The sequence below is a fragment of the Babylonia areolata genome, chromosome 23, assembly GCF_041734735.1.
Source record: "Babylonia areolata isolate BAREFJ2019XMU chromosome 23, ASM4173473v1, whole genome shotgun sequence".
NCBI lineage: Eukaryota > Metazoa > Mollusca > Gastropoda > Neogastropoda > Buccinidae > Babylonia > Babylonia areolata.
Genome location: NC_134898.1, coordinates 1,351,794 through 1,377,294, shown reverse-complemented (window position 1 = coordinate 1,377,294; position 25,501 = coordinate 1,351,794). Strand labels below are relative to the sequence as shown.

Genomic DNA, 25,501 nt, shown 5'->3' with positions numbered 1-25,501 from the left:
TGTTACCACATCAGCTTTTGACCCATTGTTACCACATCAGCTTTTGACCCATTGTTACCACATCAGCTTTTAACCCATTCAAGCCTGGGCAGTTTACAGGTTCACCAGGCTTTTCACGCCGTAGTGATGCAGAAAAAAAACACACATAAAATATACGGTTTTCCCTCCGTCCAAATCATGTGTGGACACACCCAGAATTGCTGTCTACAAGTAAGTTCCCTTTTCTTTAGGGTTATGCTCGAGCAGGAACATGGAAACTGTTTTGATGAGACAAAGCTTGAAGCCAGAGCAGTGCTCTGGCGCAGGGCTCAACGAGTTAAAGAGAAAGAAAGGAAGAAAGGAAGAAAGGAAGAGAAAAGTCAGTGCACTAACGTGTTAGTCAGGCAGGAAGGGGTGTGTGTTAATGTAAAGGCGTGACCCTGATCCGTGTTAAATCAATTAAAACGTTTCCCACGTCTTTGTGTAAAGCTTGAACGACGAAGATTCTTCCCGCAGTGCGAGTGCGAAGATTTTCCGGATCTTTCTCGGTCTCTCTCTGTCTTTGTATCTCTCTCTCACACACACACACACACACACACACACACACACACACACACACACACATCGCGCGCGGCCATGTTTGAACGGGAAGCTGATTTGGGTTGGGTAAAGTTTAAAACGGTGGCAGGAGAAGATTTGGCCTTCCTTTACTGGTGAATATTACCTATACGACCTATACTGCCCTGAGGGCAGAACGTATATATATATATATATATATGTGTGTGTGTGTGTGTGTGTGTGTGTGTGTGTGTGTGTTCCATGGGTGCGAGCTTGTGTGTTTGTGTGTGCCAAGCTTTCGACACCTCTTTTTAAAACTGAGAACTGACGTCATCACTGACTGGTGTCACAGCGGCAGTGGCTGAAGAACGAGGGCAGGTGCGGGGTGTGCGGTGACCCATACGACGCCCCCCAGCCCCGCGAGAACGAGGCTGGCGGGGTGTACGCCAACGGAGTCATCGTGAGGACGTACCGCCAGGGCCAGGTCATCCCTGTGGACGTCAAGATCACCGCCAACCACCTGGGCTATTTCGTCTTCAAGCTGTGCCCCAACAACAACGTCAAGAAGGCCGTCACCCACGACTGTCTCGATCAGCACGTGCTCAGCGTATGTATATGGTTGTGTGTTGCGTGTGTAGGCAAACGTATGTATATGGTTGTGTATTGCGTGTTTAGGCAAACGTATATATATGGTTGTGTATTGTGTGTGTAGGCAAACGTATGTATATGGTTGTGTATTGCGTGTTTAGGCTAACGTATGTATATGGTAGTGTATTGTGTGTGTAGGGCCAACGTATGTATCTGTTTTGTACTGTGTGTGTAGGTCAACGCTCAACTTATATCACAGGTTGACATCACCTTGCATTTGGGCCAACGGTGGGAGCTGTATGATTAATGGTTTATCCATTGCAGCGGGAAGTCGTTTACAGCTAAGTCTTTTGTGTAGGACTATGACTCTCCAACTAGAAGGCAAGATTGCACTGGCTCTTTGTGCTGCAGCCTTGGGGGCTAGTTGGCCTTTGGGAACCATCCCAACACAGACTGTCCTAAAACTCTCTTGGCTGAGAGAGTGGGGGGTGTAACTTGGGCAAGACACTCTCCGCTATGACCAAATTCTAACTCAGATTGTCTGGAATGCAGTTTCCTCCTCTGCTGTTCTGATGGTCACAGTCGGACACGACTGACTGTCTTACTTACATACGTTTTGTGTTGTGTGGTTCTCCTGTCTGTGGTGCGGTGTTACTCACGTGCTTGCTTGCAGCAGAGAGATGGAGAGAGGGCACACACAGGAAAAGACAGAGAGAGACAGACAGAGAGAGGGACAGACAGACAGACATTATGGAACAAGAAGCATAACACAAATCCATGCTTGGAAGCCGATATTATCATTTTATATGACGGGCGCAATAGCCGAGTGATTAATACGTTAGACTTTCAATCTGACGGTCCCGGGTTCGAATCTCGGTAACAGTGCCTGGTGGGTAAAGGATGGAGATTTTTCCCATATGTGTTTCCCATATGTGTTTCAACATATGTGTAGACCTGCTTGTGCAGATCATATGCGCACGTTAAAGATCATGTAACCCATACCAGCGTTCGGTGGATTATGTAAACAAGAACATGCCCAGCATGTATACAAGAACAGCAGCAGCGAAAGACAGACAATAACAACCACCTGTGTATCTGACTGTGCACAGTTCGTGGGGCCGAGCGGAGAGGACCTGGGCCAGAAGTTCTACATTGACAGCAAGGTGGACACCAAACACGTCAGGCTGCAGCTGCCCTCGGATGTCACGTGCACACAGTGTGTGCTGCAGTGGACCTACAACACAGGTACCGTGTGTGTGTGTGTGGATCAGAAATGATATTGATCCAGTGATACAGAACAGTTGAAGGTGAACTATTATAAAAGCTCCGCTGACCAGAGAAACCTGTTCTTTTAACGGTCTGTCCACATTGTTTGTCACATCAGCACACATACACACACACGTAAACAAACAACAAAAACCCGGACTGTGTTTAGTGTATAACCGGAACGCCACAGAAGGGTTAAAAAAAAAAAAAAGGGGTGGGGTGGGGGTATTGTGGAGGGGGCGGGGTGAGGAGGGCACTGTGGCAGAACTGATTACGTGTTGGACAAATGATCCAGTGTTCAACAACAACCTGGTTCATAGTCCTGCTTCGTTATGGTGTTGTACTGACTGTTGACGTGTCGTTATATTGTTGTATTGACTGTTGACGTGTCGTTATGGTGTTGTACTGACTGTTGACGTGTCGTTATATTGTTGTATTGACTGTTGACGTGTCGTTATATTGTTGTACTGACTGTTGACGTGTCGTTATGGTGTTGTACTGACTGTTGGCATGTCGTTATGGTGTTGTATTGACTGTTGACGTGTCGTTATGGTGTTGTACTGACTGTTGACGTGTCGTTATATTGTTGTACTGACTGTTGACGTGTCGTTATATTGTTGTACTGTTGACGTGTCGTTATGGTGTTGTACTGACTGTTGACATGTCGTTATGGTGTTGTATTGACTGTTGTGTCGTTATGGTGTTGTACTGACTGTTGACGTGTCGTTATATTGTTGTACTGACTGTTGACGTGTCGTTATGGTGTTGTATTGACTGTTGACGTGTCGTTATGGTGTTGTATTGACTGTTGACGTGTCGTTATATTGTTGTACTGACTGTTGACGTGTCGTTATGGTGTTGTATTGACTGTTGACATGTCGTTATATTGTTGTACTGTTGACGTGTCGTTATATTGTTGTACTGACTGTTGACGTGTCGTTATGGTGTTGTATTGACTGTTGACATGTTATATTGTTGTACTGTTGACGTGTCGTTATATTGTTGTACTGACTGTTGACGTGTCGTTATATTGTTGTATTGACTGTTGACGTGTTATGGTGTTGTATTGACTGTTGACGTGTCGTTATATTGTTGTACTGACTGTTGACGTGTTATATTGTTGTATTGACTGTTGACGTGTTATGGTGTTGTATTGACTGTTGACGTGTCGTTATATTGTTGTATTGACTGTTGAAATGTCGTTATATTGTTGTGACGTGTCGTTATATTGTTGTATTGACTGTTGACATGTTGTTATATTGTTGTCCCTTGGGACACAGAATGACTGAACCAATCACACTGACTGTTGACATGTCGTTATATTGTTGTCCCTTGGGACACAGAATGACTGAACCAATCACACTGACTGTTGACGTGTCGTGATGGTGCTGTCCCTTGGGACACAGAATGACTGAACCAATCACACTGTTGACGTGTCGTTATGGTGATGTCCCTTGGGACACAGAATGACTGAACCAATCACACTGACTGTTGACGTGTCGTTATGGTGATGTCCCTTGGGACACAGAATGACTGAACCAATCACACTGACTGTTGACGTGTCGTTATGGTGATGTCCCTTGGGACACAGAATGACTGAACCAATCACACTGACTGTTGACATGTCGTTATGGTGATGTCCCTTGGGACACAGAATGACTGAGCCAATCACACTGACTGTTGACGTGTCATTATGGTGGTGTCCCTTGGGACACAGAATGAACGAACCAATCACACTGACTGTTGACGTGTCGTTATGGTGATGTCCCTTGGGACACAGAATGAACGAACCAATCACACTGTTGACGTGTCGTTATGGTGATGTCCCTTGGGACACAGAATGAACGAACCAATCACACTGACTGTTGACGTGTCGTTATGGTGATGTCCCTTGGGACAGAGAACGACTGAACCAATCACATTGACTGTTGATATGTCTCCAGGCAACAGCTGGGGTTGTGACAGCGGGCCATCAGGCCGGTGCTGTATCGGCTGCGGTCACCAGGAAAACTTCGTCAACTGCGCGGACATCGCCATCACCTCTGGGTCCGAACCCAAACCGGCCACCGACAGCCCCACAGCCCCCGACACTCCCCGCCCAGCCACCCCTGGGCCCAAGCCGACTGCAAAGCCCAGCACGGAGGGGGGTAAGCAGTGCCGTGCAGGCGGTGTGTTCGCGGGGAGGGTCACCATGGATGATTGGTGCCGTGCCAACTGTGCCCGCCACTACTGCCCCTCCTACTACTGTTCGTGCTCCTGAAGGATCGGGGACGGTTCTTCATAAATTGATTTTAATCTTGTTTCTGCCAGTTTCCATCAAAATATAGGTGAGAACAGTTTGCTTTTCACTCAGTAAAGTTGATCTTATGTTGTTCCACCACTTTCCATCAAAAGTAAATCAATGAGAGCGCTTTCTCTTATACTCAGTGAGGTTGATCTTTGTCTTAAATTCAGTAAGGTTGACCTTCTATTGCCCAAACCAGTTTCCATCAAAATAAGTAATCAAATAAGCGATAACTGTTTCATTACGTTCAATACTTCTAGCACAATGAAGTTGACAGACTATTATTCCACCAGTTTCCATCAAAATAAGTAGAAAAAAATAAGTGAAAACACTTTGTCTTATATTCAGTTAGGTTGATTTTTGTCTTACATCCAGTAAGGTCGACCTATTGCTCTCACCAGTTTCCATCAAAATAAGTAATCAAATAAGCTGTATTGTTCCACCAGTTTCCATTGAAATAAGTTAATAAGTAGCAACTGGTCTTTATCTTGCGTTCCAGATAAAGCAAGAACTTGGGTATGCAGCTGTCTTCCTTTATCCATTCATGTAACGAAATGTTTCCATGTTTTCTTAAGAAATGAGACATGCTCTTTTGAGTATTATATTTGTTTGTCGTATCATATTACTGTATTATACAAAACTGGCTAATACTTTTGCAGCAAAGAAATCCTGGTCATGTCTGCCAAGAATCTTACAGATCAGGGAACTGTAATTTGTAGAATCATTTTCATTGTTTTTCTATTCCATAAATAATATCTTGAATCATTGGAATGCTTCAGCCATAGTTTGTAGTTGTGTGATTCACAACATTTTTTTTTGTTTTTCAAAATGATTTAAATTTCATTGGTACAGATTTCATCAATTTCAAGATTTCATGAGAAATCACAAATGTCCGAGACATGCTGCTTAGTTTTTGGTAATGTGTATCTCTCACCTGTACACTAACACACGTGTACATCTTCCCCTCTGCCCTTCTGTCGGTCTCCGTTTTGCTACAGTACAGTCACACAGCTGTAGTCTCCGTTTTGCTACAGTACAGTCACACAGCTGTAGTCTCCGTTTTGCTACAGTACAGTCACACAGCTGTAGTCTCCGTTTTGCTACAGTATAGTCACACAGCTGTAGTCTCCGTTCTGCTACAGTACAGTCACACAGCTGTAGTCTCCGTTTTGCTACAGTATAGTCACACAGCTGTAGTCTCCGTTTTGCTACAGTACAGTCACACAGCTGTAGTCTCCGGTTTGCTACAGTACAGTCACACAGCTGTAGTCTCCGTTTTGCTACAGTACAGTCACACAGCTGTAGTCTCCGTTTTGCTACAGTACAGTCACACAGCTGTAGTCTCCGTTTTGCTACAGTACAGTCACACAGCTGTAGTCTCCGTTTTGCTACAGTACAGTCACACAGCTGTAGTCTCCGTTTTGCTACAGTACAGTCACACAGCTGTAGTCTCCGGTTTGCTACAGTACAGTCACACAGCTGTAGTCTCCGTTCTGCTACAGTATAGTCACACAGCTGTAGTCTCCGTTTTGCTACAGTACAGTCACACAGCTGTAGTCTCCGTTTTGCTACAGTACAGTCACACAGCTGTAGTCTCCGTTTTGCTACAGTACAGTCACACAGCTGTAGTCTCCGTTTTGCTACAGTACAGTCACACAGCTGTAGTCTCCGTTTTGCTACAGTACAGTCACACAGCTGTAGTCTCCGTTCTGCTACAGTACAGTCACACTGTAGTCTCCGTTCTGCTACAGTACAGTCACACAGCTGTAGTCTCCGGTTTGCTACAGTACAGTCACACAGCTGTAGTCTCCGGTTTGCTACAGTACAGTCACACAGCTGTAGTCTCCGTTCTGCTACAGTATAGTCACACAGCTGTAGTCTCCGGTTTGCTACAGTACAGTCACACAGCTGTAGTCTCCGGTTTGCTACAGTACAGTCACACAGCTGTAGTCTCCGGTTTGCTACAGTACAGTCACACAGCTGTAGTCTCCGTTTTGCTACAGTACAGTCACACAGCTGTAGTCTCCGTTTTGCTACAGTACAGTCACACAGCTGTAGTCTCCGTTTTGCTACAGTACAGTCACACAGCTGTAGTCTCCGTTTTGCTACAGTACAGTCACACAGCTGTCCAAACTCGGGTGTCACTTTTGCATGAATCATATTAATTGATCATAGTTTATGGTCACCATATGAAAACGTTCATGATTAACTGGTCGTGTATTTTATGTCCATTTTGGTATTCTTTTTAAAAAAAAAACTTTCTCATAATTATTTTTATAAACAATAAGTTCATCTTATATAATTATTTTTGACACATGAATAGTCAGATATTTCCCGACATTGTAAGTGATAACTGATCCATTCAAAAAACAACTGGTTTCTACCCATTGGTAGTCAAAATGTGTTAACGTAAAAGTGATATTGATCCATTCAAAACAACTGGTTTCTACCCATTGGTAGTCAAAATGTGTTAACCTAAACGTGATAATTGATCCATTCAAAACTAGTTTCTACCTATTGGTTGTTACCCTTGTGAAAGACAGGTTGGCGAATGGTTATCATTGAACAGTATGTTGATCTGCCATGATCTTTGTCTCCAGCTTGGTGATGAAATCGGCCAGGGTCTAGCTCCACATGTACTCTAACATTTGGTTTAAACAATATTATGTTTGAAAATCTCACAACCAAAATACAATGAATCTGACAGGACAACACAGTGTTTGCTAATATTTTCAGTCTGTGTGCAAACCTCTGGCTATCAAACAGGAGCCCAGTGCAAGACCTAACTGCCGTTCTCATTCATGCTCATAGGTAACGGGATTGTTTTGAACCTCTCCTTCCGCAAGTTTTTGTTTATTTGTATTCATACCTCAGACGATGGATTTTTCCCCCCTTCAAATAAAAAGCCTTTCAGAGTTATGCTCAGCTCTTTGTGTTCGTATGTATTTTTCACAAGTCTATATCAAATATCTTTTAAGCACTTAAGGTAAATCAAATATCAGAATGGATAAGAACAGGTGGATATTTGATTTCCTTTTTTTTTTGTCTTTCATGATACAAACTCACACCTTTAAAATTATATTAAAGGTGTGAACTTGTATCAAGAAAGACAAAAAAGGAAATCAAATATCCACCTGTTCTAATCCATGCTAGTTTTCCATGAGCATTGCACAGGCACAGAGAGAGGGAGAGAATAAATTCAAACACACAAAACAAGACAGGTGCTGCCCATCTGCTCTCTAACATTAATATCACTTGGAAAGTGGAAAGAGGTATAGTGAAGTTACTAATATCACTTGGAAAGTGGTTACAGTGAAGTTACTAATATCACTTGGAAAGTGGTTACAGTGAAGTTACTAATATCACTTGGAAAGTGGAAAGAGGTTACAGTGAAGTTAATATCACTTGGAAAGTGGAAAGAGGTATAGTGAAGTTACTAATATCACTTGGAAAGTGGAAAGAGGTATAGTGAAGTTACTAATATCACTTGGAAAGTGGAAAGAGGTATAGTGAAGTTACTAATATCACTTGGAAAGTGGAAAGAGGTATAGTGAAGTTACTAATATCACTTGGAAAGAGGTTACAGTGAAGTTACTAATATCACTTGGAAAGTGGAAAGAGGTTACAGTGAAGAGCACTACAACTACTTTTCTTATATTACTTTTAAAACATTTAATCACAAAAATTCAAAACTATAAATAATACATCAGTTTACATCATGACCACTCCCACTCAAAGAACAATGCTTTTATTGAACACTGTAGTCATAAACAAGCAACTGAAGAACACGCACAACTTTCCAAACTCAAACCACACACAAGGTATTATTTCTTTTCCATCCTTTCAGATTGTGGCACAAAAACAGTACACTGACCAAGAAACCGGGCTTTGTGAACACAAATTGTGTGGTGAGGTAAACCGAGCTGTAATACTGAGAAATAAGTACCCTTCCAAAACCACTCCTCCTCCAATGTGCAAATGGCTTCATCGCCCTATATCACACTTCTCAACACACCAATGTCTGTTGTAATGTCTTTTTTCATTAAGTTTTTTTTTTTTTTTTTTTTACCTGCAATGATTTCCAATTTCCATTCATACAAGTCAAAAATATATACAAGCTGATCATTAAGAAACACTGAAAAACTGCAACCAAATACTGTCCTAACCAAAATCCAAGATAATATACATCTCTAATCTGCTCTAATCTTCAGTCATAGCAAAGGTATCAAGTATCCCCCAAAACACAATACATCTTTACTGCTGTCATATTCAGTCATTATAGCAAAGGTATCAAGTATCCCAAAACACAAATGATAATAATAAAGGGAGAAAATCAAAACGATGCCAAAAACTTGGCAGCATCAGTGTGGGCAATGATTTTTGTGCTCAAAAGGGTCCAACGTCAAGTCGTGTAGATCATGTCCGCGCATGTGTGGGTGTGGGTGTTAGAATTCAAACGCAGTTCAAAGAGTGTGAATGGATGCATGCATTGAGTGAGAGAAAATTGTGAGTGTGTGTGTTGTCAGTCTCCACACACCAGCCCTGGACGTACCAAGATAATTATAAAATGTCAAAAGTTAAAGAGAAAAAAATAGACTTAACACCTCCAAACTCACTGAAACGAAAACCATACAAAGTACATAAATAAGAGACAAAACCCCAACATAACCTCCTGAACCTGCCCTGTGGCAGCATATAGAGGTGAGCATTCCCACGTCCCCCACACCTGACTGAACAAGGACGATTTCCATCCCTTCGTCCTCCCTCCCTGACCACAGCTCAGCATGGCACAACCACCTCACAACATCTTCGCCTCCCAGATTCACCGGCAATGGAGTCACTGTGGTGCAGCGGGCGTCACCTCAGTCCTGCATCGTGGGCGATTCGGAAGTGGTTGATCCTTCTTCGTCAGAGGTCAGGTCTTCAGCTGCCTCGATGCGGGGACTGCAACACACCCAGACATCTGTCACTGCTGAGCTGATCAATGTTTGATGCAGTGAACATCAACAACGGTCCATACAGACATCTGTCACTGCTGAGCTGATCAATGATGCAGTGAACATCAACAACGGTCCATACAGACATCTGTCACTGCTGAGCTGATCAAGGTTTGATGCAGTGAACATCAACAACGGTCCATACAGACATCTGTCACTGCTGACCTGATCAATGTTTGATGCAGTGAACATCAACAACGGTCCATACAGACATCTGTCACTGCTGAGCTGATCAAGGTTTGATGCAGTGAACATCAACAACGGTCCATACAGACATCTGTCACTGCTGAGCTGATCAATGTTTGATGCAGTGAACATCAACAACGGTCCATACAGACATCTGTCACTGCTGAGCTGATCAATGTTTGATGCAATGAACATCAACAAGGGTCCATACAGACATCTGTCACTGCTGACCTGATCAATGTTTGATGCAGTGAACATCAACAAGGGTCCATACAGACATCTGTCACTGCTGAGCTGATCAAGGTTTGATGCAGTGAACATCAACAACGGTCCATACAGACATCTGTCACTGCTGAGCTGATCAAGGTTTGATGCAGTGAACATCAACAACGGTCCATACAGACATCTGTCACTGCTGAGCTGATCAATGTTTGATGCAGTGAACATCAACAACGGTCCATACAGACATCTGTCACTGCTGAGCTGATCAATGTTTGATGCAGTGAACATCAACAAGGGTCCATGCAGACATCTGTCGCTGCTGAGCTGATCAAGGTTTGATGCAGTGAACATCAACAACGGTCCATACAGACATCTGTCACTGCTGAGCTGATCAATGTTTGATGCAGTGAACATCAACAAGGGTCCATACAGACATCAGAACACAAAAACCATCAAGACACTTTCCATCTTTAACAGTAAAATGAAACACTTGAATGCTTAACAGCTGTATGTTCCAAACCACTTTAATATTTGACCCATTTCTGTTCATGTACCAGTTTTGCAGTCAGCACTTGATCCACTCATTTGTCTTTCGGATCAAACCTGAAACAAAGTCCTGTGTGAAGCATTCACTTTACATACAGTGAAAGAACACACACAGCAACAAAAGGATTGTCCCTGGTGAAAGTCTTTTAAATTACATTTTGAAACAAACACATTTGCAGAAAAAAAAAAAGAAAGGTGCTGCAATGTGATGATGTGCTCTCCACAGGGAGAGCAGCCCAAATTTTACACAGAGAAATCTGTTGAGACAAAAAGTAATACAATACCTTCCAATACAGTACAGTACCATGCAATACATTGTAACACAATCCACTCCACTCACCACTCATCTTGCTGTGGGATGGCCACAAGCCCTTTCTGGATGACTGCCCCATAGGAGAGTGACATCCCTTCCTCTCTGTCATACAGCTCCACTGTCAGTGGCATCGTTTCCTGTTCACACACACACACAGGTCAGTATGATCATGGTCACAATCACTGCTACAATGACTGTCCTAAATACATCGTTTCCTGTTCACACACACACAGGTCAGTATGATCATGGTCACAATCACTGCTACAATGACTGTCTTAAATACATCGTTTCCTGTTCACACACACACAGGTCAGTATGATCATGGTCACAATCACTGCTACAATGACTGTCCTAAATACATCATTTCCTGTTCACACACACACAGGTCAGTATGATATGGTCACAATCACTGCTACAATGACTGTCTTAAATACATCGTTTCCTGTTCACACACACACACACAGGTCAGTATGATATGGTCACAATCACTGCTACAATGACTGTCTTAAATACATCGTTTCCTGTTCACACACACACACACAGGTCAGTATGATATGGTCACAATCACTGCTACAATGACTGTCTTAAATACATCGTTTCCTGTTCACACACACACACACAGGTCAGTATGATATGGTCACAATCATTGCTACAATGACTGTCCTAAATACATCGTTTCCTGTTCACACACACACACAGGTCAGTATGATATGGTCACAATCACTGCTACAATGACTGTCTTAAATACATCGTTTCCTGTTCACACACACACACACAGGTCAGTATGATATGGTCACAATCACTGCTACAATGACTGTCTTAAATACATCGTTTCCTGTTCACACACACACACACAGGTCAGTATGATATGGTCACAATCATTGCTACAATGACTGTCCTAAATACATCGTTTCCTGTTCACACACACACACAGGTCAGTATGATATGGTCACAATCACTGCTACAATGACTGTCCTAAATACATTGTTTCCTGTTCACACACACACACACACACACAGGTCAGTATGATATGGTCACAATCACTGCTACAATGACTGTCCTGAATACATCGTTTCCTGTTCACACACACACAGGTCAGTATGATATGGTCACAATCACTGCTACAATGACTGTCCTGAATACATCGTTTCCTGTTCACACACACACAGGTCAGTATGATCATGGTCACAATCACTGCTACAATGACTGTCCTGAATACATCGTTTCCTGTTCACACACACACAGGTCAGTATGATATGGTCACAATCATTGCTACAATGACTGTCTTAAATACATCGTTTCCAGTTCACACACACACACACACACACACAGGTCAGTATGATATGGTCACAATCACTGCTACAATGACTGTCCTAAATACATCGTTTCCTGTTCACACACACAGAGGTCAGTATGATCATGGTCACAATCACTGCTACAATGATTGTCCTAAATACATAATTTCCTGTTCACACACACACACAGGTCAGTATGATCATGGTCACACGTGTTGCTACGAATAACATGCTCAACTCAAGAACATTTTCAATTTACCATTTTTGGCATTTAGTGATTAGTTTAACTGCAGAAATGGAAATCAGATTATGGTGCAACATACTTCTTCAGCAAGGTCTTTATGTAATTTTGGACCTGCATAATACATTGAAAATTGTCTTCCATGATGTGTTAGACACGCAAAAAATATATGATAGTCATGTCCAACTATGACCATCACAACAGCAGAGGAGGCAACTGCTGTCCCAACTATCTCAGCCAGAATTTGATAACAGAGGAAAATGTCTTGCCCAATACACACAAACCTTGATGAGGATGCGGCGTTTGGCCAGGTACACACAAACACACTTTGATAAGGACGCGGTGTTTGCCAGGTAGACACACACACATCTTGATGAGGATGCGGTGTTTGGCCAGGTAGACACACATACACAGACCCACCTTTATAAGGATGCGGTGTTTGGCCAGGTACACACACACACACAGACCCACCTTTATAAGGACGCGGTGTTTGGCCAGGTACACACACACACACACCCACCTTTATAAGGACGCAGTGTTTGGCCAGGTAGACACACACACACACACCCACCTTTATAAGGACGCGGTGTTTGGCCAGGTAGACGCACACACACACAGACCCACCTATCAGGATGCGGTGTTTGGCCAGGTAGACACACACACCTTGATAAGGATGCGGTGTTTGGCCAGGTACACACACATACACAGACCCACCTTGATAAGGATGCGGTGTTTGGCCAGGTACACACACACACACACAGACCCACCTTTATAAGGACGCGGTGTTTGGCCAGGTACACACACACACACACAGACCCACCTTGATATGGACGCGGTGTTTGGCCAGGTACACACACACACACACAGACCCACCTTGATAAGGACGCGGTGTTTGGCCAGGTACACACACACACACAGACCCACCTTTATAAGGACGTGGTGTTTGGCCAGGTACACACACACAGACCCACCTTTATAAGGACGCGGTGTTTGGCCAGGTACACACACACACACAGACCCACCTTGATAAGGACGCGGTGTTTGGCCAGGTACACACACACACACAGACCCACCTTTATAAGGACGTGGTGTTTGGCCAGGTACACACACGCACACACAGACCCACCTTGATAAGGACGCGGTGTTTGGCCAGGTAGACACACACACATCTTGATAAGGATGCGGTGTTTGGCCAGGTAGACACACACACACACACCCACCTTTATAAGGACGCGGTGTTTGGCCAGGTACACACACACACACACACACACCCACCTTTATAAGGACGCGGTGTTTGGCCAGGTACACACACACACACACCCACCTTTATAAGGACGCAGTGTTTGGCCAGGTAGACACACACACACACACCCACCTTTATAAGGACGCGGTGTTTGGCCAGGTAGACACACACACACACAGACCCACCTATCAGGATGCGGTGTTTGGCCAGGTAGACACACACACCTTGATAAGGATGCAGTGTTTGGCCAGGTACACACACATACACAGACCCACCTTGATAAGGATGCGGTGTTTGGCCAGGTACACACACACACACACAGACCCACCTTTATAAGGACGCGGTGTTTGGCCAGGTACACACACACACACACAGACCCACCTTGATATGGACGCGGTGTTTGGCCAGGTACACACACACACACACAGACCCACCTTGATAAGGACGCGGTGTTTGGCCAGGTACACACACACACACAGACCCACCTTTATAAGGACGTGGTGTTTGGCCAGGTACACACACACAGACCCACCTTTATAAGGACGCGGTGTTTGGCCAGGTACACACACACACACAGACCCACCTTGATAAGGACGCGGTGTTTGGCCAGGTACACACACACACACAGACCCACCTTTATAAGGACGTGGTGTTTGGCCAGGTACACACACGCACACACAGACCCACCTTGATAAGGACGCGGTGTTTGGCCAGGTACACACACACACACACACAGACCCAGACCCACCTTGATAAGGACGCGGTGTTTGGCCAGGTACACACACACACACAGACCCATCTTGATAAGGACGTGGTGTTTGGCCAGGTACACACACACAGACCCACCTTTATAAGGACGCGGTGTTTGGCCAGGCACACACACACACACAGACCCACCTTTATAAGGACGTGGTGTTTGGCCAGGTACACACACACACACAGACCCACCTTTATAAGGACGCGGTGTTTGGCCAGGTACACACACACACAGACCCACCTTTATAAGGACGCGGTGTTTGGCCAGGTACACACACACACAGACCCACCTTTATAAGGACGCGGTGTTTGGCCAGGTACACACACACACACAGACCCACCTTTATAAGGACGCGGTGTTTGGCCAGGTACACACACACACACACAGACCCACCTTGATAAGGACGCGGTGTTTGGCCAGGTACACACACACACACAGACCCACGTTTATAAGGACGCGGTGTTTGGCCAGGTACACACACACACAGACCCACCTTTATAAGGACGCGGTGTTTGGCCAGGTAGATGGAGCGCACCATGGCCAGGTAGGTATCCATGTCCCAGCGGTCAGTGCCGGGGGGCAGCGTCAGGTTGAGGTAGGCACGCACACTCTGCACTGGGGTCTCCTGGAACCGCTGGGGCAGCACACGCAGCCTGTCACAATGCACAGTGTGCCATCATCATCATCACCATCACCATCATCATCATCATCACACAGGTCTGTCACACCACACAGTGTGCCATCATCATCATCATCATCACCATCATCATCATCACCATCATCATCACGCAGCCTGTCACAATGCACAGTGTGCCATCATCATCATCATCATCATCATCATCATCATCATCATCATCACACAGCCTGTCACAATGCACAGTGTGCCATCATCATCATCATCATCACCATCACCATCATCATCATCACACAGCCTGTCACAATGCACAGTGTGCCATCATCATCATCATCATCATCACCACCGCCATCACCATCATCATCATCACCATCATCATCACGCAGCCTGTCACAATGCACAGTGTGCCATCATCATCATCATCATCACCATCATCATCATCATCATCACACAGCCTGTCACAATGCACAGTGTGCCATCATCATCATCATCATCATCATCACCATCATCACACAGCCTGTCACAATGCACAGTGTGCCATCATCATCATCATCATCATCATCATCACCATCATCACACAGCCTGTCACACCACACAGTGTGCCATCATCATCATCACACAGCTCTGTCACAATGCACAGTGTGCCATCATCATCATCATCATCACACAGCTCTGTCACACCACACAGTGTGCCATCATCATCATCATCATCATCACACAGCTCTGACACACCACACAGTGTGCCATCATCATCATCACACAGCTCTGTCACAATGCACAGTGTGCCATCATCATCATCATCACACAGCTCTGACACACCACACAGTGTGCCATCATCATCATCATCACACAGGTCTGTCACACCACACAGTGTGCCATCATCATCATCACACAGCCTGTCACACCACACAGTGTGCCATCATCATCATCATCATCACACAGGTCTGTCACACCACACTGCACACAGGTCAGCTTCAGGTTAAAGGTCCCTCTGACTTTCACAGTCATCGGGGCAGTGAACTCATATCCACTGTGTCCAGTGCTTGGCTTAGGAAGGCCAGGCCCAGTCCTTTCCTTTCGGGAACCCACTCAAACCTGGGTTAGGTGAGGAAAATGGGAGCAAAGTGCCTTTCCCCAAGGACACACCACGCGGAAACAGGGCCTCCAACTCTGATCACTGGTAACCCTGGATCAGACGTCCAACACCCGAGTCTGCCACAATGCCTTCATGTCATGTAAACCAACATGGAAACCAGGAAACGGCCAGTAGTTAAAATCAATACAATACACATAGTCACTCTTTTATGCAGACAACAGCATGGGTCTGATTCCAGTCTTGTGCAAAATAAGTCTGTACAGGATGGAAGAAAACAAAAGCAGCAGCATGATTCAAGAAACAAACTGTTTTACAGCACACTCAGCTACAATGTGAAACCACAGGCTCCACACACGAATCCACAGGTCAATGATTTTCAATGCTCTGAATCCACAAATCTTGATGCTTGTAAGTTTATCACATGCACACACTTAAGCTGAGCAGACACACACACAGAAGTAAGTTTACCACAAACACATACAGAAGTAAGTTTAACCCATAGGCTGCCCATAACTCGTCACTGCCAAGCATGTACGCTTCACTGCCACAATGACGAGGTAACTCGTCATCGAAATATTCAGACTTTTCCCTGGTTTGCATTCAGTTCCTTGACAAAACTAGTAGTAGCTTTAGCCTGGGGAATCTTTCTAGATTCTATTCGTAGCTAGAAACACCATCTACGTCATGAGGCAGTCCTTTATTTGAACGTTTTGGTTGGGTTACCGGCCGCAGTGCTTGCCTGACTCCTCACCTCGCTCGCTCAACAAAATGTCGGACTGACGCCATGCTCAAGACATGTGATCGTGGTGAACTCTATCAACCAAAGTTGCTTTCTTTAGCTGATGCTCAGAAAGAACTGAAGCATAAATTCCAAGGAGAAGACAGTGATGAATATTTATAAGACGATTTGATGTGGAGACTGAGGGGGCGTGGCCTCACATCCATATTATCACTTGGAGAAGTCACAATGCATTGTGTATCTATCTCTTTATAAAAAAGAAAAGAAAAAAAAAGTGGTTGTTTATGATTTTGTTTCCAGGTAACTCTTTGTCAAGAAAATATGATAAATAGCGCAAATTACCTGACTAATGTTTGTAATGAACAAGTTGAAAATATGACAAAAAACAAAACACTGATTTCAAAACAACGGCATGTCACTAAAAATATATAAAATGGGAAAACACATGTGTTATGTATTCTTTATTCATTAACCTTTCAGAAAATATATACTTTTATGGGTCTTCCTCCAATAACAAAGAGCACAAAATTTTTTGAAAATTTATACCCGTTTTTTGTGAAAAAACCCTGGCAAATAGATTTCACATAAATCTTATTTTCCTGGCAGCAAAAGGGTTAACACACACACACATACAGAAGTAATTTTACCACACACACATACAAAAGTAACATATAAAAGCATGTTTACCACACACACAGACGTTCACCACACACATTATATATGAAGGAAAGTAACCAAACACACATACCAGAAGGAAACTCCAGAACGTAAAGTTCTCCCCGAAAGAACAAAATAAAACAAAGAAACAAAACAAAAACCCCCAACACCCAAGGCCTCACCTGTCCAGACCCAGGACCTCAGAGTTGCCGTAGTCCACATACAGAACCAGCACCGTCTGGCTCTCACGGAACATCTTGACCACCAGGGCCCGGTACCACCGATTGTCGCTGGTGTAACAGGCACTGCACACCTGGCCCGGTGCTGGCAGTTCTGTGAGTGCGGGGGTCTGCGAGGGGAGGTGGTTCAAATCCTCCATCAGCTGAGCGAAGCGGGCAAGGGCCGGGGGCAGCTGGTTGGCAGAGGGGCCCTCACACTGCTGCAGGAACACCTGGACACAGCACACCACCACACTGTCACTGTCTGTCTTCACACATATCTATATACACCACAGCACACCACCACACTGTCACTGTCTGTCTTCACAGTATCTATATACACCACAGCACACCACCACTTCTTCACTGTCTTCACAGTATCTATATACACCACAGCACACCACCACTTTGTCACTGTCTGTCTTCACAGTATCTATATACACCACAGCACACCACCACACTGTCACTGTCTTCACAGTATCTATATACACCACAGCACACCACCACACTGTCACTGTCTTCACAGTATCTATATACACCACAGCACACCACCACTTTGTCACTGTCTGTCTTCACAGTATCTATATACACCACAGCACACCACCACACTGTCACTGTCTGTCTTCACAGTATCTATATACACCACAGCACACCACCACACTGTCACTGTCTGTCTTCACAGTATCTATATACACCACAGCACACCACCACACTGTCACTGTCTTCACAGTATCTATATACACCACAGCACACCACCACACTGTCACTGTCTGTCTTCACAGTATCTATATACACCACAGCACACCACCACACTGTCACTGTCTGTCTTCACAGTATCTATATACACCACAGCACACCACCACACTGTCACTGTCTTCACAGTATCTATATACACCACAGCACACCACCACACTGTCACTGTCTGTCTTCACAGTATCTATATACACCACAGCACACCACCACACTGTCACTGTCTGTCTTCACAGTATCTATATACACCACAGCACACCACCACACTGTCACTGTCTTCACAGTATCTATATACACCACAGCACACCACCACACTGTCACTGTCTTCACAGTATCTATATACACCACAGCACACCACCACACTGTCTGTCTTCACAGTATCTATATACACCACAGCACACACATATATATATATATATATATATGCGCATGAGGTCAGGACTGTGAGGAGTGAGGAATGAGGATTTTGAGAAGTAAGGACTGTGAGAAGTGAGGACTGTGAGGAGTGAGAAGTAAGGACTGTGAGGAGTGAGAAGTGAGGACTGTGAGAAGTGAGGACTGTGAGAAGTGAGAAGCGAGGACTGTGAGAAGTGAGGAATGAGAAGTGAGGACTGTGAGAAGTGAGGACTGTGAGAAGTGAGGAATGAGAAGTGAGGAGTGAGGACTGTGAGAAGTGAGGAGTGAGAAGTAAGGACTGTGAGGAATGAGAAGTGAGGACTGTGAGAAGTGAGGAATGAGAAGTGAGGACTGTGAGAAGTGAGGAGTGAGAAGTGAGGAGTGAGAAGTAAGGACTGTGAGGAGTGAGAAGTAAGGACTGTGAGGAATGAGAAGTGAGGACTGTGAGGAGTGAGAAGTGAGAAGTGAGGAGTGAGAAGTGAGGAGCGAGAAGTGAGGACTGTGAGGAGTGAGGAGTGAGGACTGTGAGGAGTGAGGACTGTGAGGAGTGAGAAGTGAGGAGTGAGAAGTGAGGACTGTGAGGAGTGAGGACTGTGAGGAGTGAGGACTGTGAGGAGTGAGAAGTGAGGACTGTGAGGAGTGAGGACTGTGAGGAGTGAGGACTGTGAGAAGTGAGAAGTGAGGACTGTGAGGAGTGAGGACTGTGAGAAGTGAGGACTGTGAGAAGTGAGAAGTGAGGACTGTGAGAAGTGAGGACTGTGAGGAGTGAGAAGTGAGGACTGTGAGGAGTGAGAAGTGAGGAGTGAGAAGTGAGAAGTGAGGACTGTGAGGAGTGAGGACTGTGAGGAGTGAGAAGTAAGGACTGTGAGGAGTGAGAAGTGAGGAGTGAGAAGTGAGAAGTGAGGACTGTGAGAAGTGAGGACTGTGAGGAGTGAGAAGTGAGGACTGTGAGAAGTGAGAAGTGAGGACTGTGAGGAGTGAGAAGTGAGGACTGTGAGGAGTGAGGACTGTGAGAAGTAAGGACTGTGAGAAGTGAGGACTGTGAGGAGTGAGAAGTAAGGACTGTGAGGAGTGAGAAGTGAGGACTGTGAGGAGTGAGGACTGTGAGAAGTAAGGACTGTGAGAAGTGAGGACTGTGAGGAGTGAGAAGTGAGGACTGTGAGGAGTGAGAAGTGAGGACTGTGAGGAGTGAGGACTGTGAGGAGTGAGGACTGTGAGGAGTGAGAAGTGAGGACTGTGAGGAGTGAGGACTGTGAGGAGTGAGAAGTGAGGACTGTGAGGAGTGAGAAGTGAGGACTATGAGGACTGTGAGGAGTGAGAAGTAAGGACTGTGAGGAGTGAGAAGTGAGGACTGTGAGGAGTGAGAAGTGAGGACTATGAGGACTGTGAGGAGTGAGAAGTAAGGACTGTGAGAAGTGAGAAGTGAGGACTGTGAGGAGTGAGAAGTGAGAAGTGAGGACTGTGAGGAGTGAGAAGTGAGGACTATGAGGACTGTGAGGAGTGAGAAGTAAGGACTGTGAGGAGTGAGAAGTAAGGACTGTGAGGAGTGAGAAGTAAGGACTGTGAGGAGTGAGAAGTGAGGACTGTGAGGAGTGAGAAGTGAGGACTATGAGGACTGTGAGGAGTGAGAAGTAAGGACTGTGAGGAGTGAGAAGTAAGGACTATGAGGAGTGAGAAGTGAGGACTATGAGGACTGTGAGGAGTGAGAAGTAAGGACTGTGAGAAGTGAGAAGTGAGGACTGTGAGGACTGTGAGGAGTGAGAAGTAAGGACTGTGAGGAGTGAGAAGTGAGGAGTGAGAAGTGAGGACTGTGAGGACTGTGAGAAGTGAGGACTGTGAGGAGTGAGAAGTGAGGACTGTGAGAAGTGAGAAGTGAGGACTGTGAGGAGTGAGAAGTGAGGACTGTGAGGAGTGAGGACTGTGAGAAGTAAGGACTGTGAGAAGTGAGGACTGTGAGGAGTGAGAAGTAAGGACTGTGAGGAGTGAGAAGTGAGGACTGTGAGGAGTGAGGACTGTGAGAAGTAAGGACTGTGAGAAGTGAGGACTGTGAGGAGTGAGAAGTGAGGACTGTGAGGAGTGAGAAGTGAGGACTGTGAGGAGTGAGGACTGTGAGGAGTGAGGACTGTGAGGAGTGAGAAGTGAGGACTGTGAGGAGTGAGGACTGTGAGAAGTGAGGACTGTGAGAAGTGAGAAGTGAGGACTGTGAGAAGTGAGAAGTGAGGACTGTGAGGAGTGAGAAGTGAGGACTGTGAGGAGTGAGAAGTGAGGACTGTGAGGAGTGAGAAGTGAGGACTGTGAGGAGTGAGAAGTGAGAAGTGAGGACTGTGAGGAGTGAGGACTGTGAGGAGTGAGAAGTAAGGACTGTGAGGAGTGAGAAGTGAGGAGTGAGAAGTGAGAAGTGAGGACTGTGAGAAGTGAGGACTGTGAGGAGTGAGAAGTGAGGACTGTGAGAAGTGAGAAGTGAGGACTGTGAGGAGTGAGAAGTGAGGACTGTGAGGAGTGAGGACTGTGAGAAGTAAGGACTGTGAGAAGTGAGGACTGTGAGGAGTGAGAAGTAAGGACTGTGAGGAGTGAGAAGTGAGGACTGTGAGGAGTGAGGACTGTGAGAAGTAAGGACTGTGAGAAGTGAGGACTGTGAGGAGTGAGAAGTGAGGACTGTGAGGAGTGAGAAGTGAGGACTGTGAGGAGTGAGGACTGTGAGGAGTGAGGACTGTGAGGAGTGAGAAGTGAGGACTGTGAGGAGTGAGGACTGTGAGGAGTGAGAAGTGAGGACTGTGAGGAGTGAGAAGTGAGGACTATGAGGACTGTGAGGAGTGAGAAGTAAGGACTGTGAGGAGTGAGAAGTGAGGACTGTGAGGAGTGAGAAGTGAGGACTATGAGGACTGTGAGAAGTGAGAAGTGAGGACTGTGAGGAGTGAGAAGTGAGAAGTGAGGACTGTGAGGAGTGAGAAGTGAGGACTATGAGGACTGTGAGGAGTGAGAAGTAAGGACTGTGAGGAGTGAGAAGTAAGGACTGTGAGGAGTGAGAAGTGAGGACTGTGAGGAGTGAGAAGTGAGGACTATGAGGACTGTGAGGAGTGAGAAGTAAGGACTGTGAGGAGTGAGAAGTAAGGACTATGAGGAGTGAGAAGTGAGGACTATGAGGACTGTGAGGAGTGAGAAGTAAGGACTGTGAGAAGTGAGAAGTGAGGACTGTGAGGACTGTGAGGAGTGAGAAGTAAGGACTGTGAGGAGTGAGAAGTGAGGAGTGAGAAGTGAGGACTGTGAGAAGTGAGGACTGTGAGGAGTGAGAAGTGAGGACTGTGAGAAGTGAGAAGTGAGGACTGTGAGGAGTGAGAAGTGAGGACTGTGAGGAGTGAGAAGTAAGGACTGTGAGGAGTGAGAAGTGAGGACTGTGAGGAGTGAGGACTGTGAGAAGTAAGGACTGTGAGAAGTGAGGACTGTGAGGAGTGAGAAGTGAGGACTGTGAGGAGTGAGAAGTGAGGACTGTGAGGAGTGAGGACTGTGAGGAGTGAGGACTGTGAGGAGTGAGAAGTGAGGACTGTGAGGAGTGAGGACTGTGAGGAGTGAGAAGTGAGGACTGTGAGGAGTGAGAAGTGAGGACTATGAGGACTGTGAGGAGTGAGAAGGAAGGACTGTGAGGAGTGAGAAGTGAGGACTGTGAGGAGTGAGAAGTGAGGACTATGAGGACTGTGAGGAGTGAGGACTGTGAGAAGTGAGAAGTGAGGACTGTGAGGAGTGAGAAGTGAGGACTGTGAGGAGTGAGAAGTGAGGACTATGAGGACTGTGAGGAGTGAGAAGTAAGGACTGTGAGGAGTGAGAAGTAAGGACTGTGAGGAGTGAGAAGTAAGGACTGTGAGGAGTGAGAAGTGAGGACTATGAGGACTGTGAGGAGTGAGAAGTAAGGACTGTGAGGAGTGAGAAGTAAGGACTGTGAGGAGTGAGAAGTAAGGACTGTGAGGAGTGAGAAGTGAGGACTATGAGGACTGTGAGGAGTGAGAAGTAAGGACTGTGAGAAGTGAGAAGTGAGGACTGTGAGGACTGTGAGGAGTGAGAAGTAAGGACTGTGAGAAGTGAGAAGTGAGGACTGTGAGGAGTGAGAAGTAAGGACTGACCAGATTAGGCAGCTCCATGTGGGACACCAAGGCGTGCACCGTCTGGTTCTTGTCACCCAGCTTCTGCGTGGGCAGGGGGCAAGGCAGCTGAAACACACCACACACCCACACCCCATCATGAATCAATAACAGCTGAAACACACCACACACCCTCATCAATCAACAACAGCTGAAACACACCACACACCATCATGAATCAACAACAGCTGAAACACACCACACACCCACTTTCATGTCACCACACACTGTCACACACACACACAGCCCACCAACTATCTTCATTCAAACTATTTTCACAAAAAATGCAATGACACTTTCTCTCACACCAAATATTCACTGTTATCATAAAACCTAGAACAGAATCCCCATAAACTGCTGGTCGGTCAGTGTCAGAACAGAAAGAGGAGAGTTGTCCCACCTTGACGATGTCTGCGATGTCGTTGCTACGCTCATAGAACACGTTCATCTTAAGCTGTGCAGACTCCGCCAGCTGCAGCATCACGCTGTCCCCCTTCTCCCCGTCACGCAGCACCACCGCCAGGGGGCGCTCCTCCACGCTGCCCTGAAACAGGGGAAACAACTCTGTCAATTTTCTTCTTTTCCACCCAAATATTCAGTGTATTCTTTTTTCTTCTAAAAATCCAGGTTATCTTTCCCTGATTGAGAGTTCTCTCAACCTGTCAATATTTAAGTTATATATTATATTCTCCATTCATTTTCCTTCAAGAAAACATACTTTTACATACTTTTGAGCATTACCCTAATTTTTGTGATAAAAAAAAAAGGTTGTTATTTTGCAAAAATCACAAATAATTCCCAAAGTGAAAAGGTTAAAGTGCCCTATTTACCATGAGCCACTGGAGCACACTCCAGTAGGGGTATGATTCCTGTCCTGTGTGAAGTACTGCCCCACTCTAACAGCAATGTAAGTGGCTGTGGTTACTACCCTCCTATCATACATCATTTCTGTTCTCCACTCTAACACAGCAATGTAAGTGGCTGTGGTTACTACCCTCCTATCATACATCATTTCTGTTCTCCACTCTAACACAGCAATGTAAGTGGCTGTGGTTACTACCCTCCTATCATACATCATTTCTGTTCTCCACTCTAACACAGCAATGTAAGTGGTTGTGGTTACTACCCTCCTATCATACATCATTTCTGTTCTCCACTCTAACACAGCAATATAAGTGGCTGTGGTTACTACCTTCCTCACACTACATCACTTCTGGTGATATAAGCACTGTCCTGTTTGACAGCAATTCAAAATAAAATTGGAGTATAAAAATCATGTTTTAAAATTGCGCTTTTTAAGTCATGAATAACAATACATGGACGCATGTAGTTTTGTCTTTTTACCTGAATCAGCGCCGTGAACTGCTTATTGAGGATGGTGGTGTTCAGGAACCGTATGTAGTCCTCTGGCAAGAAGCCGTCCTCAGACACCTGTAGGCACACACACACTGTCAGCATATACATGGACACCAGGGTGGGGGAAGTGGGAGGAGGGTGGGGGGGTTGGAGGCTGTAGGCATGTCTCACTTTATCACACACCCAGTCACCCAAGGAAAAAAAAATCTTGTTTTAGTCTACAGATCAATAAAACCTGTATTCTGCTATCAAATATGCGATTCTCAGCTTATCAAATCTTGTCTTGAAAAACCACAATTCTTACTGAACTCTAACTGCTGTGTGTGTACTTGAGAAGCTTCACAGCCACACATGCATGTCAAAGTTGGGTGTCAAGGCTCTTTGCTATGTGTCTATGTTACACCCAATCTATGCAACTGCCCATTTCATGAAATTAGCAATGCCATGTATGAATTTTAAAATATCATTGGCATTGCTATTGCTCAAGGCTTATCATTATGGCATGGATGCGAGATAACAATCTGCTCAGTGGACTTAACGGTCCCCTGTTTGTTCAGCAGACCAGGAACAGCATCTACCATGAAGCAGTTCAGATGGCTTCCTGTCAAGCACTTACTGGCAACATGCCTCCATGTGGCCTAAGGTCACATACAGTTACCAGATGAGTTTCTCACCAGAATCTCGCCAGCAATTCAGAAAGAAGAACTAGAAAAACTCCAAGAGGACAGCACAGACAACTCTAGCCCTTCTTCTGTGCATGACCCATCGCCGTCTTCAGGACTCACATCTGCTGACAACCCACCACCAGCTCCAGGATGTTCAGATCACTCCATGGAAAACCCTTCTCCATTCTCCACAGAAAATGTACATCTGATAACTGAGCCACCCTCTGCAGATGACACCAAGTTATCTTCCACAGATGACCCACAGACAGCTTTTAGACCATCTTCCATTGGAGACACCTGGATCAAACAATATTGTACCCGAGAACCCACATCCAGCTAAACGTCTATGGAAGAAAGCAAGGTACGGCCTTGAACAGCAGGC

General features: G+C 45.4%; 3 protein-coding genes and 1 long non-coding RNA gene across 4 annotated transcripts in view; 1 reads left to right on the top strand and 3 right to left on the bottom strand.

The window, feature by feature from the left end:
* The window catches only part of LOC143298243 (uncharacterized), an 8,957-nt gene extending 8,931 nt beyond the window's left edge, over window positions 1-26 (bottom strand). Inside the window, exon 1 of the mRNA XM_076611059.1 lies at window positions 7-26. Within this exon, the coding sequence (XP_076467174.1) occupies window positions 7-26 (20 nt within the window). The remainder of the gene's footprint in view (window positions 1-6) is intronic.
* LOC143298041 (uncharacterized) overlaps window positions 1-7,902 on the bottom strand; it is an 18,031-nt gene extending 10,129 nt beyond the window's left edge. Inside the window, exon 1 of the long non-coding RNA XR_013057344.1 lies at window positions 7,085-7,902. This is a non-coding gene — a long non-coding RNA (uncharacterized LOC143298041). The remainder of the gene's footprint in view (window positions 1-7,084) is intronic.
* On the top strand, window positions 178-5,758 carry LOC143297847 (uncharacterized). Its single transcript, XM_076610368.1, has 4 exons — window positions 178-210; window positions 890-1,144; window positions 2,235-2,370; window positions 4,335-5,758. Exons 1-4 carry the CDS (start codon window positions 178-180, stop codon window positions 4,649-4,651), a joined length of 741 nt encoding a protein of 246 aa, XP_076466483.1. The 3' UTR covers window positions 4,652-5,758.
* Window positions 7,903-9,112: 1,210 nt separating the features above from the next.
* LOC143297834 (RING finger protein 17-like) overlaps window positions 9,113-25,501 on the bottom strand; it is a 68,142-nt gene continuing 51,753 nt past the window's right edge. Inside the window, exons 35-41 of the mRNA XM_076610351.1 lie at window positions 24,443-24,529; window positions 23,499-23,642; window positions 23,081-23,167; window positions 17,784-18,052; window positions 14,969-15,128; window positions 10,967-11,076; window positions 9,113-9,619 (exon numbers count right to left, since the gene is read on the bottom strand). Of these exons, the coding sequence (XP_076466466.1) occupies window positions 9,538-9,619; window positions 10,967-11,076; window positions 14,969-15,128; window positions 17,784-18,052; window positions 23,081-23,167; window positions 23,499-23,642; window positions 24,443-24,529 (939 nt within the window). The 3' untranslated portion in view covers window positions 9,113-9,537. The remainder of the gene's footprint in view (window positions 9,620-10,966; window positions 11,077-14,968; window positions 15,129-17,783; window positions 18,053-23,080; window positions 23,168-23,498; window positions 23,643-24,442; window positions 24,530-25,501) is intronic.

What these genes read in the sequence shown, in the direction of transcription:
- LOC143297847 (XM_076610368.1), top strand. Translation starts at nt 178, where the DNA reads ATGTGTGGACACACCCAGAATTGCTGTCTACAA. An exon ending in CCCAGAATTGCTGTCTACAA is followed by an intron (nt 211 to 889) that starts GTAAGTTCCCTT and finishes CTGGTGTCACAG; the next exon opens with CGGCAGTGGCTGAAGAACGA. An exon ending in TCGATCAGCACGTGCTCAGC is followed by an intron (nt 1,145 to 2,234) that starts GTATGTATATGG and finishes GACTGTGCACAG; the next exon opens with TTCGTGGGGCCGAGCGGAGA.